The sequence below is a fragment of the Loxodonta africana genome, chromosome 6, assembly GCF_030014295.1.
Source record: "Loxodonta africana isolate mLoxAfr1 chromosome 6, mLoxAfr1.hap2, whole genome shotgun sequence".
NCBI classification, from domain to species: Eukaryota; Metazoa; Chordata; class Mammalia; order Proboscidea; family Elephantidae; genus Loxodonta; species Loxodonta africana.
Genome location: NC_087347.1, coordinates 45,209,473 through 45,227,052, shown reverse-complemented (window position 1 = coordinate 45,227,052; position 17,580 = coordinate 45,209,473). Strand labels below are relative to the sequence as shown.

General features: G+C 37.8%; 1 protein-coding gene across 4 annotated transcripts in view; it reads right to left on the bottom strand.

Moving 5' to 3' along the window:
* Window positions 1-4,264: 4,264 nt before the first annotated feature.
* Window positions 4,265-17,580, bottom strand: part of ORC2 (origin recognition complex subunit 2) — a 46,855-nt gene continuing 33,539 nt past the window's right edge. For 3 of the 4 annotated variants that reach the window (XM_010602524.3, XM_010602525.3, XM_023542489.2), the window contains 5 exons: window positions 16,100-16,246; window positions 15,407-15,578; window positions 10,241-10,302; window positions 9,477-9,616; window positions 4,265-5,471 (listed from right to left, as the gene is read on the bottom strand). In XM_010602524.3, the coding sequence (XP_010600826.1) occupies window positions 5,385-5,471; window positions 9,477-9,616; window positions 10,241-10,302; window positions 15,407-15,578; window positions 16,100-16,246 (608 nt within the window). In that variant the 3' untranslated portion in view covers window positions 4,265-5,384. The remainder of the gene's footprint in view (window positions 5,472-9,476; window positions 9,617-10,240; window positions 10,303-15,406; window positions 15,579-16,099; window positions 16,247-17,580) is intronic. The other variant, XM_064286831.1, reaches the window with a different exon arrangement.

The following is a 17,580-nucleotide window of genomic DNA, read 5'->3' as shown; positions in this document are numbered from 1 at the left end:
CATGTAAAGCCTTTGGAAATGGTCCTAAGGGTGAACAGCAAATGAACAAACATCTATTGAAGAAAAAACTATGAAAATTAAGTAAGAAAGGGAAGAGTGTGGTATCTGAACCAAGACCTCTCCCTTCCTGCTCAGTGGGGAGACTCCTCTCCTCTCCCACCTGCTGTAGTGAGAATGTAGGGCTCCCTCTCCCTGCCGCATCCAGCTAGAGGGCTTCTTCCTGGGAGGAGCAGGACTTTGGTACTTGTTATCCTCCCAACTGCCTATTGCTGAAGCTGCCTCTGGACAAGTGTGGTCAAGAGGTAGAGGCTCCCTTCTGCCCAGCCCCCACTCATGGAAGGAAGGCTCTATCTTGGGCACAGAACAGTGTGGCCCCGATACCTCTTCCCCAGCTTGTGAGGCAGTGGTTGCATGCCAGGGGAAACAAGCAGAGAGGACCTCAGGCTGTCCTTCCAGTCCCGACAAGTCCTCAGCATTATGAGATTCCCTCAATTAGGAAGTTGGAGGATAATCAGCAAAGTGTCAAAATCCAAGAATGAGAAAGCTTCAAGGGGCAGGATAGTCAAAAGTGTCCAAGTGGAGAGAATGAGACAATGGACAGACTGTCTAACACTGTCTGGTTCAGTCATTCATCATTTGCTTACTATGTTCTAGGCCCAGGCCCAAAGAAATGTGGGGAGGATAGAACAGAAATTTGGATAATAACCATACACAGTCTTGAGTAAAATAAATGTGCTAGGGATATACATAAGGTAGATAGGGAAGGTTTTCTGGGAAAAGGCGATAGAATTCAGTCCAGAAGGACAGGTTGAAAAAATGCAGAGGAGAGAAACAGCATAACGCATGGAAAAAGCCGAAGAAATTACTCAGTATTGTCAGAATGGAAATCCCTGTCAGGAAAGGAAAGCATGGTCGGAGTTGATGCTGAAGAAAATAGCCTGGGGCTAGGGGTCCTCAATCTTTTTTCTCATTAGAGAATATGGTATGATGTAATTTCATCTGATAGTGATTCATGATGGCAGTGAGTATCTCATGGGTTTGAAGGTTATGGATTAATTTCTTTGGACAGAAATTAATGGATCAAAGAATTTATGCTCAAACATACTGCCAAATAGGTTTAAAAAAGGATGACATTTTTATAAAACTTTTCTTTCTTAGCGTGCTTGTATTTCTAAATAAAAATAATCCCAAAATATCCTTTATACTTTTGTAAAACAAAGCATCAGATTATATCTTGTCAGGTTTTTAGAATTGCTGCCTGTGATGGTTAAGATTGTATGTCAACTTGACTGGGCCATGATTCTCAGTGTTTTTATGTGATCACTCCGGTGATGTAATCTGCTGTGAGTAGCCAGTCAGTTGAAGGTGACTTTCCTTGGAGGTGTGGCCTGCATCCAAATATAAGCATATGTTCTGGCTTTTTGCTTGCTCTGGATCCTGCGGCTGCCTCCTGTTCATCTGACCTCCGGTACTTGGGACTTGAGCTATCAGCTTATCTGCCGATCTCGGGATTGTCAATCTTCACAGCCTGTGAACGGGAGCCCTGCCAATCTTGGGTTCACCAGCCCCTGCAGCTACATGAATCAAGATAAGCCTCTATGCTGATCCACAGACTTGGAACATTCCAGCATCTACAATCACGTGAGCCATTTTCCTTGATGTAAATCTCTCTATATATTAAATTTATACGCTTTACTGGTTTTGCTTTTCTAGAGAACCCAGTCTAAGACACTACCTTTGTCTGAAATGTACCAAAAACAAGAACAAAAAATGAGTCAATTCTGACTTATAGCAACCCTATGGAACAGGGCAGAACAACCCTATAGGTTTTCCACAGCTGTAATCGTTATGGAAGCAGACTTCCACATCTTTCTCCCGCAGAGCGGCTGGTGGATTTAAACCGCAGACTTTTCGGTTAGCAGCCAAGTGCTTAACCACAGTGCAATTAGGGCTCCTTTAATCTAAAACGTAGTTGTTATTAAAAAGCAAAGATGTCACTGTGAGGAGTAAGATGCGCCTGACCCAAGCCATGGTATATTCAGTTACCTCATAATGCCTGTGAAAGCTGAACAATGAATAAGAAAATGGAAGAATTGATGCCTTTGAACTATGGTGTTGGCAAAGAATATTGAATATACCATGGACTGCCAGAAGAACCAATAAATCTGTCTTGGAAGTATTACAGGCAGTATGCTCCTTAGAAGCGAAGATGGTGAGGGACCAGTCCCTGGAGAAGGACATTATCCTTGGTAAAGTAGAGGGTCAGCAGAAAAGAGGAAGACCCTCAATGAGATGGACTGACATCGTGGCTGCAACAGTGGGCTCAAATATAGCAACGACCGTTGAGGACGGCACAGGACCGGGTAATGTTAGGATTACTCTAAGTTGGAACCGATTCCATGGCACTTAACAGCAACATTATTTTAGGGTGTTGATTGCTTAGTTGTGTATCCTTGCGTTTCAAATTTTAATGTGCATGTAGACATCTAGGATTTAGTTAAAATGCAGACTGAATCAGTAGACCTGGGGCAGGACCTTAAGAAATGCCTGATAATGCCGTTTTGAGGACCACACTTTGTGTAGTAAAGATGATGAACTAAATACTTGGGAAGACTAGGGCCAAAGTGATAGATACCAAATTACTCTAATAAATTGATAATGAGCTTAATGTTATACTGACGTGTTTAAAGTTATGTTTTCTGTAGCACGAGTAAGTCATTTCAAATTTATCTTGTTCAGCACATTAAAGATGCTGTACCTTAATGTTTTTAATGCTAGTCAATGTATTTAATGTTATTAAAATGTCAAAAAAAATTGAAATTTTTGTATTTCACCTTCATGTCCTTCAATTCCTGTCTAACACAGAGCCTTCTATGTAGTAAGTGCCCAACGTTAATTAAAATTGTTTAACAGCAATTTTAAAAATCACAATGTGGGAGATTTTTCTAAGGGAGAAATAATTATAAAAAACTCCCAAGAACAAAGTCATTTACATAATAACTTACTCATCCCTGGCTTTTAAGAGCCACATACTATGTGATAAGGCACACTGCCATGACTCACTGTCATCTGATGGCTGTTCAGGACTAAGCTGGAAGAATCATCCCACCTCCTAGAAGCAGGAAATACACCCTGAGTAATGCTACTGGTTCCATGTTTAAATTAGCTAGAAAAAAAGGGAAACTTCTAAAAATTCTATTAGGAATTTTTTTTTTTTTAAAGTAAAGCAACATCTATTAACCATCCCTAAACCCAGTATTTTCATATGAATTAAAATGTTCACATATTCAATAACAAACATAATTTTAAGAAAGTCCAGTTCCTGGTGTATTGCTTAGCCTGGCATTGTACCAAGTTTGTAAAAAGTAAATGTCTGGTCTACATACTGCCCTCACCCTCTTTTTGGAAGTGTATCACTTTATTAAAAACAGAAGATTTTTCATGGTTTCCAAAGGTATGTTCAATCTTATCAGAAGCAGGTAACATGGCACAAGAAATTAGAGACTTAGCAGTCAAAACATAACTGACAGAGCTTAAGAAAGTTACTTAAAGCAAGTTAATGAGGAGCATATTATAATTCTACCAAGATTTCCACCAGACCTGTAAGGTACACTCTAAAATTTCTTAGAAAACACTTCCAGATATTTTTAGTTGGAAAATCCATACTGTAAAAAAAAAAAAAAAGACTTCTACCCAAATTGGCTTTTTATTTATTAATAAATACTGTTGACACACACTGCTTGCAAATAGTGGACACAAAAATTATAAAAATAAATCACTGGATATTTAGGAGCAAATGCAAAAACTGCAGATTCAGGCCATTAAAGGTTTTCTGTATTTTTTATACTGTAGCAGTTATAAACTAAACATTTCAAGTAAAACAAGCAAGGTGCAAACCAGTATTATACGCTTCCACTTGTGTTATTAAAAGGAGAGCTGTATGACAAATATCTTTGCATATACATAGAATCCCTCTGGAAGACAACTTGAGACACTGTTATCAATGGTTGCCTAAGGGAGACTGGGATCGGTGAATGGGAGGGAATCTCACTTTTCATTGAATATCCTTTGGTACTATTAAAAAAAAAAAAAGTTCATGTATAAATTGTTCTGGTTAGTGGTTATACTTAAGGCTATAACCTTTAATGTATGGATTTAGTATAAAGTTACCTTGTCACACCATAAAGAAATGATAAAAAAATTCCAAGTGTTTTGGGAAATAGTTCCATCAAAGGGGTTTACAAGTTAAGAAATGAGTGAGAAATGCCGTTGCAGTACATACTTTATTATAGTGATATTTTAACAATTTCATTTCCAGGTATGAAATATTTCAGGGAGTATGTAGACTCTAAGCTGGCAACAGTGGCCAAGGTTACCCTTTTTTCTTTCCTAAGAAAATAGGCTCATATAAATCTCTACAAGGCTTGAAATTATCACTTTAAGAAAAAACTGAAATACCTTAGCAGTGATATTTTTAGATCTACTTGATAGTGAAATCTTTAAAGCCAGCCATCAATATGCTACTCACCTGCATGTTATTCAAGAAAAGAAAACTATGTCAATATACAAGAATACTGAAATGTTTTACTTTCTCTTGTCTCGGAAACAATTACTAAATTAAGGATTTTGTTTTTCTAGCCTGGCATCTCACTTGTACCCTGAAGGTGACTGCACAGACTTTAACTGTTCTGAGTGTCTTGATCTATTGTTCATGTGCTTCCTAGGTTGGGTACATACCCCATAAACTCCTTATGTTTTTCCCACTCTCCCAACTGAATGGTGTCACTGCTCCCCTCCTGTCCCCTCCCCACCACAGTATGCAGCCTAGTCCAAAAGGAGAGAGCTGGATTGCCTGCTTCTTCCCAGTCCACATCTTTTGTTAGTCATTTCAGAAGCAGTAAGAGATGATCTGTCTTCTCCACTGTACTCATCAGTCAGACACACGGAACAGCAAATAGAACAGATGATGCCCGTGCCTTCTTATTTCCACACTCGGCAGCAAGCAAGCTTGCAGTCAGTCAGCTCGAGAGTGTCAAAAGGCCCTCAAAAAATTAGGAATAATATCATTTCTAGTATAAAAAAATTCAAAAACATCCAGTTCCAAATAGTCCCTGAGCACACTGTTCATTCCAACAAGAAGTCTCCAGAGAGGTAATGAATGAAAGGCACATTTCCCCAACTTGAGGACAGCTGCACAGTACTAAAGATGGTACACCAGACAGGCTAGTCAAAAGTTCTAACTGATGAAATTCCCCTCCCCCCCAAATTTAATCTTGTGCACTGGAAAAATAATGCTGGATGTAAACACAACACCTTTGACTAAAGGAGTGGCAGCTGGAGTACAACAACCCTTCCACAGAAGGTTCAAGAGTAAAGGGTAGCCTTCAAGACTCCTCTTCTTCCTTTTCCAGGAAATCAGTCAATGTTCCATTGTCAACAGGAATTAATAAATACTCCACTCCATCAGTTCCCTATAAGATAAAAGAACACCATAGATGTTAGTCATCCAGAAGAGAGAGATTTGAACATTTCTATTGAAGACTAAACAAAAAATGGACTTGATTTCTTTAATGTAGTATTTGATGTAATATAGAAGTATTAAAAATAAGGCAAAAGGCCATGGAGGCATGTACAGTGAGTTTATGTTGATCCACTTAATAGTAGAAAACTAAAAAAAAAAAAAAAAACCCAATGGTGTAAAGTCGATTCCAACTCATAGCAACCCTATAGGACAGAGTAGAACTGCCCGATAGTTTCCAAGGAGCGCCTGGTGGATTCGAACTGCCAACCTCTTGGTTAGCACCTGTAGCACTTAACCACTACACCACCAGGGTTTCCTGAAAATAAAACTAACACTTTAGACTAACTAGAGGGTGGATCCCCCCCCCGCAAAAAACAAAAAAAAAAAACCTGTCGCCATCAAGTCGATTCCAACTCATACTGGGTATTATTGTCTTCAATGTGCTTTAGGTATTTCTTCACCCTCCTGCCATCTCCAAAACCTTACACTATTGATTTATCTGTTCTTTTTTTCCCCCTTTCAAATGGGTTCTTCTTATTGCCTTTTAAATATGTTCAAATGTCTCCCATTTTAAATCTCTGACTAGACTCCTTTATTCCTCTCCAATTATTACTTTAACTCTTCAACCCCCCCACCAAACTTCCTCAAAGAGTTGTCTATAATGGCTGTCTCCATTTCCTCACTTCTCATTCAACCAACCTGGTTTTGCCCCTATTATCACATCACCAAAAGTTTTTCCTCAGAACATTAAGGGATTCCATATCCCTAAACCTAATGAATATTTTCAGCCCTCATCTTTTTGACCTCTCAGCAACATCTGACATGGCTGACCATTCCCTTTCCTAAAAACATGTTTCTCTCTTGGCTTCTGTACCATCATATCCTGGTTTTCTTCCTGTTAAATGTCAGGCTTCTTAGAGGCTTAGTCCCTAGTCCTCTAATCTCACTCCTTATACCTTCTCTCTAGGTAGTCTCACCCATGCCTAGTTTCAGTTACAACCTAAATACAAACAAATCATGATCTTGTGTCTCCAGCCCAGATTTTTCCTATGGGTTCTCATCCCTGTTTCCAACTGCCTAGTTGACATCTCTCTTTGGAAATCCTGAAGGAAACTCAAACAAGTAAGCCCAAAACTGAATTCATGACCTGTTCTCCCTCTCCCAAATGTTGCTCTTCTAATTTCTCTCTAATTTCTCATCCAGGGATCCTCCCATCTCTCTGGTTATGCAAGCCAGAAACTACAAATCACTCTTGACACTTTCCTTTCTCCTGGCTCCTATATCTAACCTCAAGTCTTGTCAGTTTTGCCTCCTAACTGTATCTTGAATCCAACCATTTTTCTCTCTTCACTCTAGTCCAAGCAACCATCATCTCACCCAGACTACTGCAATAATGCCTTCCTAGGTGGTCTCTGTGCATCCTGATCCCATTCTGCCCCAATATACTCTAAATCACAGTCAGAGCAATCTTTTATTTTGATTTATTTTTCTTCAAATATATTGGTGCCAAGTGCTTTATCTTGAAGTTCACAAATTCTGCCTTCCACTTGCTCAATTCTGCTCCTCTTTCTATTGAGTTATCTAATTCTGTGATTTTAATCTTCTGAATTTCTGATTGCTGTCTATGGATTTTTCCAGCTTATTAAATTTTTCATTATGTTCCTGAATGACCTTTTTAATTTCTTCAATTTCTTTCCCTGTGTGTTCCTTGGCTTGTTCTGCCTGATTTCCTTCCTGATGTCTTGAAGGGTCCTTTATATTAATCTTTTGTATTCTGCATCCGGTAATTCCAGGAAGGCACTTTCATCTAGAAGATCCCTTGTTTGTTTGTTTTGAGAGCTTGTTGAGGTGATCATGATGTTTCTTTATGTGACTTGATATTGACTGTTGTCTCCAAGCCATCTATAAGTTATTGTATTAGTTTATTTTATGTCTGCTTAGTATACCATAGGTTCTTGCTTTGTTTTGTTTTGATATGCCCACATGGATTGCCAGAGTGAGCTAGCTTGATTATTTTCACCTTTGGAACTCTGACATCCTGTCCCCAGATGGCTAGAGCTGTTATCAGGTATATCAGTCTAGAAGTCCATTCACTTTTCTTGTCTGCATTCACCTCAGGTATCCAGGCAGCTGATCATCAAGTGTGTAGTACAGGCTCTGTCCTACAGTTTTAGAGGGGCAAGGGTGATTGGTATAGGTACTGGTATTTGGTTGCAGCAGGGGGTCACGCTGTGAACAAGGCAGGGGGCTGAGAATCGTCCCCCAAGTGTCTCCAAGGGAAGTGTGTCCCTTTTCCCTAGAGTGTACAGGTGGGTGGGTTCTGCAGACAGATGTTTTTGGTTGTAAGGACTGGGAGGTACCAGTTATCCTTGGACCTCTGTCATGGGTGTTTGGGTGACCTGAGTGGGTAGGTGAGGCCTTAGGTCCCTGATGTGGGTAGGTGAGGACCCTGTTCAATAGGCAAAACGGTGTCAAACATCAAACACCCACCTCTCCACCACACAGCTAAAAGAGTTGTAGTCTACCAACAAGGGCCTATTCTCTTGAAATAGGCCCACACAGGTCCATGCAGTGGGGAATGGTACTCAAAGTCCATGGACTGTTTATGCCTGGACAGGAGCCGCTTCTGTCCTGAGCTCCCCCGGTTAGTGGAGCTCGCAAATCATCTTTTTCCCCAGTTGCAAATTTATTCCTTTTCTAAGGCTCGGAGGATGGCTCTAGGCGCTCAACAGGGCCTATCCCAGGCCCAGGGAAATCAACAGCCGCTGAAGCTGGCTTGGGGGTGGGGGACACGGTAAAATACATGCAAGTACTTGGCTTTTGCCAAGAGCACCATTCTCTGGTTCCAGAGGTGCAAGTAGGCTGTGTGGCTGTTTGCTTCTCCCTGAGGAAACTGCGGCTGAACACTAGTATCAGCCCACTGCAGCCGTTCCTGGGAATGCTGCCTGAGGGCTCCCAGCAATTCAGGTCTGGTAACTCCTCTCAGCTTCTGAACCATCTCTTCCTCCCCCTGCTGCTCAGTTTGTTTTCTACCTTTGCCTTTGATGTTCAGGGCTCCTAGCTTGTCATAAGTATACTTATTTTACTTCTTTTTTTGGGTCTTCATTGTAAGAGGGCTCGCCGGAAGCATCTATTCCACCATCTCGGCCCCGCCTCCCAGAGCAATCTTTTAATGATTTTCCATTACTTTTAGAATAAAGATTAAAAGACTTTGGCCTGAAAGACCTGGATGGTCTACCCCTTAAATCATTACCTCTTGAGCTGCATCCTGTGCCATTTGGCCTTCTTTTTGTTTCCTGAAGGTACCATGCTCCTCTCTGCCCCGGGATCTCTGCATGCTGTTCCTTGCCTGGAATATTCTTACCTTACCTCTTTGACTAGTTACCGCCTACTCTTCCTTTTAGATCTCAACTCAGCGGTCTCTTCTGATATCCGTAATTAAGTCAAATCCACCTATTACATGCTCTTACATGTACCTTCTGATTACAGAACTTAACACAATGTATTTTACGTGTGTGATTATTTGACTAATGTCTGTCTCCCCCACAGAATATAAGCTACATAAGAAAAGGAGTTAGGTTTCTGCTTACTATTGTATCTTAATACTTAGTGCAATATCTGATGTATACAGTTAGTGCTCAATAAATATAGACCAAATTAACGAGTGGAGAGAAGAGAGGAAGGAGAGAATAGAATTCACTGACTCATAGTATATCTCTAATGGCCTATTACTCTTGACTAGAACTCATAAGGTGTTATCTGCTCCCTTTGAAGCAGAGTACTTCTACCACATCACTTTCTAAAGAACTCAAATGGTACACTGCCTAAGTGGATCCTTGTGCCCCATTATGGAATCTCTGTTTCATACTCAGTTCTGAGTCAAAGGCATACTTATCTTTAAATAAATGAGATAACACTATTCCTGGCATATAATGCCACAATATCAGAGTCTCACCTTCTTTGTTCTTATAAGCTTGTGGTCCCTAAATTCAGTTAACTGGGCCCGAAGTGTCAGATCACTGTTGACGAGGAATGCCTCCCGACATTGCTGGTAGAAGTCTTGAAAAGAAAGTCCTAGAGAGTTCAAAGAGAGATCTGACCATAAGTCAGCATTTAAGACATGACCCCATACATGGAAACCATATCAAAGAACACAGAAAAATTGCTGTTAGCATAGTATGTCAAAGCAGTCAATAAGTGTCATTGATTAAAAAAAGTATGTATCTCTAGGAAAAGCAAGACTAGAGAACACTTGGGTGTTACACACTGTGGCTTGTTTTTTAAAGAGAACCAATTGGTTCAAAGTAGTCAACTGTGACCAAGTATAACTAACACTGTGGGCAGTTTTAAACAGCATGGATAAAGTTGACTTTTCAAGACAGAACTAGTAAGTCATTAGAGCTGAACAATTATTAAAATGTTTGGTTAAATTCAAACATTATTTTTACCCAAAGGGAAGAAAATCTCCTAAGATGCCCAGCATATGAAAAATATGTGATTGGTAGATACACATCCATAATTAGCATATGAAATTTAAAAAGTAAGCTGGGTTTGTTTTTTAGTTCACATTAGCAAACAGCCTGTTCAGCAGTGAAATTACAATTGTAAACCACTTATTCACTGCTGTGAAAAACTGCAGTGCTATCATTACTTTCCAGAAAAAGGAATTTATGGAGTGAAGCAAAAGTCACACAATTTAATATCGTAAATATTGGATACCAATGTAAGAAGGGTTATCCTGGTTATCCAGCTGATACTTTATTAGTAGCCTGAAAATCCCCCTAAGGAAAAAAAAAAAAACAAACAGGAATTCAAATCCAGAATGTTAACATTAAAAGATAACAGCCAGTTGTAAAATACACACAGGTAATATCTATATTATATTCCTTTCTTCAAGGAGCATTATATCTCGCCTACTTAAAGAGAAGCTTTAAAAAAAGTTCCTTTTAAGGAAAATCTAGGAGTATTATTTTTTTTTTCTTGATTATAGGTTAGTCCTCTGTAGAAAACTTGGAACGTATTAAAAAAGGCTAAAGAGGAAAATACCAATCCATAACCCTAAGATAATATTTGATGCTGAAATCATATTGTGTATGCTGTTATCTCAAATCTTTATGGAATGAGGCAAAGCCAAAATACATAAACTCAAAATTTATATACTGTATACACCACTGTGTATCTTGCTTTTTCACTGATTTTTCCATGTCTTTAAAAAACTCTTCCATTTATCACAAACTTACCATTTCCCTACTGGTTTTGGATGTTTACATTATTTCCAATTTTAAACCCAACCATTATTTACAATTTTAGATTATTAAAAATAACTGCATTAAATAAAACTGTACATATCTTTTCATATTTTCAGTTATTTCCTTGGGAGAGTTTACCGTAAGTGGAATTACAGGGCTGGTGGCAGGGTTACACAAACTAAAACTCCCAGGAATCTCTGGGTGTGCCAAAACAATATTAAACATTTACATTTTTATGATAATCTAGAAAACAATTAAAAATTTTGGATCATCTGAATGACCACCTTATAACTAAGTATTGCCACGACTCTTGAGCTGAATTTTAGTTAAGATTTTTGATTAATCATATCCATACCATATAAAGGCTGTATGATACTGCAGTTTGCAGAATGAACAATTTAAAAGTAGTTTAAATTAGGAAAAAAAGGTGTTAGAGGCTAGCACACAGATATTTTGGCTAAGCAAAGCTAAAAGATATTTGCATTAGAGCACTGAGTATCATATTTAATGTTGTGAGTAGTTACATTGCATGGACCCCCCCCAACCCTCACCTTTATATACACAGCAATTTGCAATAGTCTATTGGCAGTAGGTGTAATATGAAAACTAGAATAAAGATTTTTTTCTGTTGCCAATCCATCAAAAATTTTGATTAGATACCTATTTAATGCATATTTCAATATCACTGAAATGCTAATCTCATCTTCCAGTGTACAAATCAGCCTAAAAGAAAAATACCCAGTTTTATGTTGGCATCTATTACAGCAACATTACTTGAATCAATTTTTGAGGGGGGTGGTCCTTTGAGAGGAATTTGCACATTATTCAGTTTTGAAAAAATACTGGGTAAAAAGGTAGGAACTTTTGAAATCAGGAATATATTTTAAAAAGCCTTTTCTAAGAGATGTTCCTATTCAGCTTGGCCTATTATTATCTTTTACATCCAAAATTCTATAAAATGAGACTTGATAATAAGAATGGTCTTGAGACACAAAATCTCTTATCAATAAAACTCTGGATACATATTACAAAACTGTCTTCCAGAAATACTTCTATTAATTTGCATACCCACTGCAGCATTTGAGGGCCCATATAAGCACATTCTTACTAGCTCGAGTATTACTTTAAAAAAATCTTCATTTAAATCAATATATAAAAATGAATTGTATTTCAATATACCAGCAACGAAGTTAGAAGAAAAATTACCGTTCACAATAGCATCAAATATACGAAACATCCAAGAATAAGACTAACAAATTACGTGTAAGACCTCTATGGGGAGAAACATGCGAAAGCTTCATTATGTAAGAGATGTACATGAATGTATTAGAAAACGCAATATTGTAAAGACATCAAATCTTTCTAATTTGATTTATAACTCTACTGCAACCCCAACAAAAATCCCAGCAGTTTTTTTTTTTGGGTGATGGAGCTTGACACGATGACTGTTTTCATGGAAATGCCAAGGGCCAAGATTAGCCAAGGCTCTAGAAAGAAATCAAGGTGTGAGACTTGCTCTACTAGACACTGAGACTTATTATTAAACCATAGTATTGAAGACAATGAGAATCAGAGTAGGTATAGAGTTAAACCATCGAGTCAGTTGCAGCTCACAGTGACCCTATAGGACAGAGTAGAACTGCCCCATAGAATTTCCAAGGAACACCTGGTAGATACGAACTGCTGACCTTTTGGTTAGCAGCCATTGCACTTAACCACATGTCACCAGGGTTTCCTGGTATAGAGTAGGTAGAGTCAAATAAACCAGTGGAATAGAACAGAGGGCTGAGAAACAGACCCACACATTAAAGGGAAACCTGGAGTCCATAACAAATAGGGCTGGGGGTGGGATAAGGAAGGGAGTTTCAATAAATGGTGGATTAAAACCTAAATGTGAAAGACATTTTATATTTTTAGGTAATATAGGTGAATATCTTCATGACCTGGAGTAGTTAAGGCTTTCTTAAACAAGTTACATAAAGCACTTACCAAAGAAAACACTGATGAAATGGACTACATTAAAACTTAAAACTTCTCATTAAAAGGCATAATAAAGAAAATGAAAAGACAGCCAGAGGGTAAGAAAAGTTATATACAACACATTAACTGACAAAAGAATAGTGTCCAAAATAGGCAGCTTCTGACATGGCTCCCTGTGATCCTACTTCTTATGTAATCCTCTCCCTTGAGTATATACTGGATTTAGTAATTTGCTTCTAACAAATAGATTACGTCTTGCTAGCATGGTATCTCTTGCCCCTTGCCTGCTTGCTTTAATAAAGCAAGCTGCCATTATGTTCTATGAAGAGGCCCACAAGGTAAGGAAATGAGGGAAACCTCATCAATACCTCATGAGGAACTGAGGCTTTTGTTGAACAACCTGCAAGGAAATGAATTCTGTGAACAATGCAATGAATGAACTAGGAAGTCGATTCTTTATAGTTGGGCCTTAAGATGACTGTAGACTTATGGGAGAACCTGAGCCAGAGGATTCATCTGAGCTTCACACAGACCAGACCCACAGAAACTAACAGTTAACAGACGTGTTTTTTTTTTTTTTTAACAAATATATTTTTAAGCCATGAAGTTTTAGAGTAATTTGTTATGTAACAACAGATAGATGTTACAGATTGGATTTTGTCCCCTAAAAAGATACGTTGAAGTCCTAACCTCCAATACCTGTGAACATGGCCTTGTTTGGAAATAGTCTTTCGGGAAGGTATTAGTTAGGTTAACATGAGGTCATACTTGAGTAGGGTGGGTCCTAATCATATATGACTAATGTCCTTATAAATGCCAAGATGATGCACAGAGACAGAGAGGCAGAGGAAGTACTCATGCAACGCTGCAGTTGTAATCCAAGGAATGACTGGAGCTACCAGCAGCTATGAGAGAGGCATGGAACAGACTTTCCCTCAAAGCCTCAGAAGGAATCAACACAGCTGTCGCTCAGGTTTCCAACTCTCAGCCTCCAGAGCTCTGAGAAAATAAATTTCTGTCCTGATAAGCCAATCGATTTGTGGTATTTTGCTACAGCAGCCCTAGGAAACCAACATAATAATGAATGATACTTTTGTAGACTGATTAAAACCAGCAAGCAATTCAACAGAAAAATATGTAGAAAGTGTAAAAACGGAACCTGACGAAAGAAGTCTTTACAGCCAAAAAACACACAAAGAAGGGCTTATTTTGTAATTAGTGAAGAGTAAATTAAAGCCATAATAAAATGCTCTTACAGCCACCAGATTGACAAGTTTAAAAAATCTGACAATACCAAGTATGAAAGCACAACAGGCATTTTCTTGTCCTTGTATATATGTATAATCATCTTGGAAATATTATCTAGAAAAGGTGCAGATATGATCGTATGATGCAATAATTTCAATCTCAGTAATATACTTTAGATAAACTTGTACACATGGTCACCACAAAATGTTTACAACAATGTTCCTAACAATCTCGTTCATCATAGTTCTAAACAAGAAACAATCCAAAAGTCCATCAAGAGTAGAATGGATACAGTATGAGTACATAATGAAATACTATTCAAAAATGAAAAATGAATCAATTTCAGATTTGGATCAAAATCTCTGTGCCATTTACCATTTAGCTTAAAGTGGTTATGAAGATCAAATGAAAGGTACAACAATTGGTATCTATTAGCCTAGAGCAACAGAGGAGAGGCAGGAATAGGAGGAGCAAATTGAATGTGTGGCTAATTGCCTTCATGAATAACTGCCTCCTTTGCCATGAGACCAGAAGAACTAGATGGTGCCTGGCTACCATTACTGAACATTTTGATTAAGGATTCTATAGAAGAATCTATAATCAAAAGCAGAAAATACAGAACAGAATTTTAAATTCTCATGGAATCCAGACTTTCTGGAGCCTAGATAAACCCCTGAAACTATCGCCCTGAGATAGCCTTTAAATCTTAAACCAAAAATATTCCCTGAACTCTTCTTAAAACCAAACAATAGTTTAGCTTAACTAGTAAAAACTGTCTGTCTTGAACATTGTGATCTTCTAAGGTATATTTATATGGGATCAAAATGACAACAACAGCTCGAAAGATCAGACAGGAAATTAAGGGGACAGTGAGTTTATGTTAAAGGGGGAGGAACGGCTTGGAAAAGGAGGGTGAAAATAGTTGTACAACTTGAAGAAGGTAATCAATGTCACTGAATTGTACATGCAGAAATTGCTGAATTAGTTTATGTTCTGCTGTGTATACATTCTCAAAAACAAAATATAATAAATTATTTAAAAAAAAAAGAGCAAATGAGCTGCTTCATGTGAAGAACTCATTGCCTAAATCATAACATTTAATATGTATTATAAATACCAACAATGACAACAACAACAAAAAAAGAAACTCATAAAATTCAAGGAGAATCCACTAAAATCGATTAAGAAAAAAAATGTTGGTAACTCCTGCTTTGCTACAGGGCAACTTGGTAGACTACTACAGAGTAGTCTGCCTACTGCATAATCTAGTATTGGTAACTATTACTACTACTATTTCCCTTAATTCTCCAAACTATGTTGGGACCTTGGTATTGCCATTAAAACCTAGAAATGCATACCTCTAAATGTATGGACTTTTTAAAAAAGAAAATATGGTTTTCATTCTTACCTTGCATTAGGAGTAAGGCTTCGTATGACATGAATTAGGGAACTAAGTGGTAATGATCCAGACTGTTTAACCAGAAGAGAATTCTCATAGGAAGTTTCTTCAGTATATGGACTATATGTAGTAGTTTCATACCAGAGCCAGTTATAAAGACTCTGCTTTGCATGATCCCACACTAGACACATGACCAAAAAAATAAGGAAATACAAATTATTTTCACAGTCATGTTACTAGATTTCAGGAAAGAATGAGAAAGCATTAAATAAAAAATGAATCCTGAGATTTAAAATTTTGCTATTTCCCCATCCAAATCAGTAACCAATAATCTAATTTCATTGTCAATCAACATCTGAATATTTATTTACATGCTAAATATAAACTCTATGAATTCATAAAATAAATATTGCAATACCACAAAGAACAGAAACAGACCAAAATAACAATTTGGTTTTCTCTCCCACCCCATGTAATTTTATGTGTCCCAGCACCCTTTTTAGTATTTGACATTTTATTTCTAAGAATTACACTCTAAATCAGACTAAGGATACCTATCTTTTTGGCAAGTTGTGTCTTTAAACATGTATCAGAGGAAAAGTATACTACAAAATAGTAAAAATTTTCTGAATTGTGACATTAAGAAAATTAATTTTATAAGATGGATATCTCAAGAAAGAAAAATAGTAATATTTAACTTACTGAGGGGAGCATTGAGGTGATCAATAGAAGCTATAAGATATATGTTACGCAAAGATGACAACTGCCCAATAATTTGCTGACTCTTGTCTCCTCTCAACATTTGGCTATCCAAATTGTGGATGAGCAGGAAGAGTTCTAAAGAAGAATCTAAAAAGAAAGGGAATTCGATTATTATTTTCAGTGAGTATTTGTGAAGTCTCTACTACACACAATGCCTAAGTATTAAAGAATGTATCAAAGCACCATAAATACTGCTTAAAAACCCATTGCCGTCGAGTTGATTCTGACTCATAGTGACTCTACAGGACACAGCAGAACTGCCCCATAGGGTGTCCAAGGAGTGGCTGGTAGATTCAAACTCCTGACCTTTTTTTGGTTAGCAGCTGTAGCTCTTAACCACTGCGCCACCAGTGCTCCAAATACTGCTTAGGGTATGTATTCATTTATTTGGGAAGATATGCCAAACGCTCATACAAAAGGCAAAGATTTATTATTAAAGTCTTAAAAAAAAAAAAAAAATACAGGAAATCAGTAGAGACTGAAGTGGTTAGAGACTTAACTCGAATGGTTAGTACATGAATCAGACCCTGAAGAGAACACAGTTTTTTGCTGTTGATTTTGTTTTTGTTGCTGATTTTTGACTTGATTCTGTGTGTTACAAAGTAGAATTGTTTCATACGGTTCTCTTCGCTGTAATCTTTACAGAAGCAGATTCCAGGCCTGTTTCTTCCATGGTGCCGCTGGGTGGGGGAACAGTTTTTAATAAGGCATAGGAAAAAAGAGAACTTTTAGGTAAGATGCATATAACAGATTGGAGGTCAATCTATGCATGCTGCATTGCATGTGGGAATGCAGGGGGCTGGGAGGGAACACACGCACACGCACAAAAAAGCCAAAAATAGCCTATTGATTAAAGAGCTTTTATTAAGCATTAAGAGGTTATATTAAAAAAAAAAAAAAAAACCTGATTATTGCAAAAGCCAAGGGAGACAAAAGAGAATTAGGAAAGTACTCAAGGGATCAGGAAGGTCAGGGAAGCAAAACATCACAAAAGTTAATGAAGGAATAATTTAGAGGATGGAGCTGCCAGCACCATCAAATACAAATACAAATACAGCAGGGATCAGAATAAACAAAGAATGAGCCAAGGTCAACGGGTTTGGTAAGAAAGAAATTACAGCATATGGTTCAGGTAGCACAGAAACAAGAAATTAAGAAATGGGTTAAAAAAAAAAAGTATGACATGACTTCAAAAACTCTGAAATTATATGGAAACAGGAAATAAAAGAGTCTGGAGGGGCATCACAATCAGGTGAATTTTTTTCTTAAGATGAAAAAAGATCTATGCATGTTTAAAAGGCAAAGGTATTAGAAAGTCTCTTAGAGGTTGGTAAGAAATGGAACTCTTGGCATCTATGATTATGGACAGCCCTTTTGAAGAGAGTAAATGTCTCTCCTACTGGGGTTAGAGGGACAAGAGA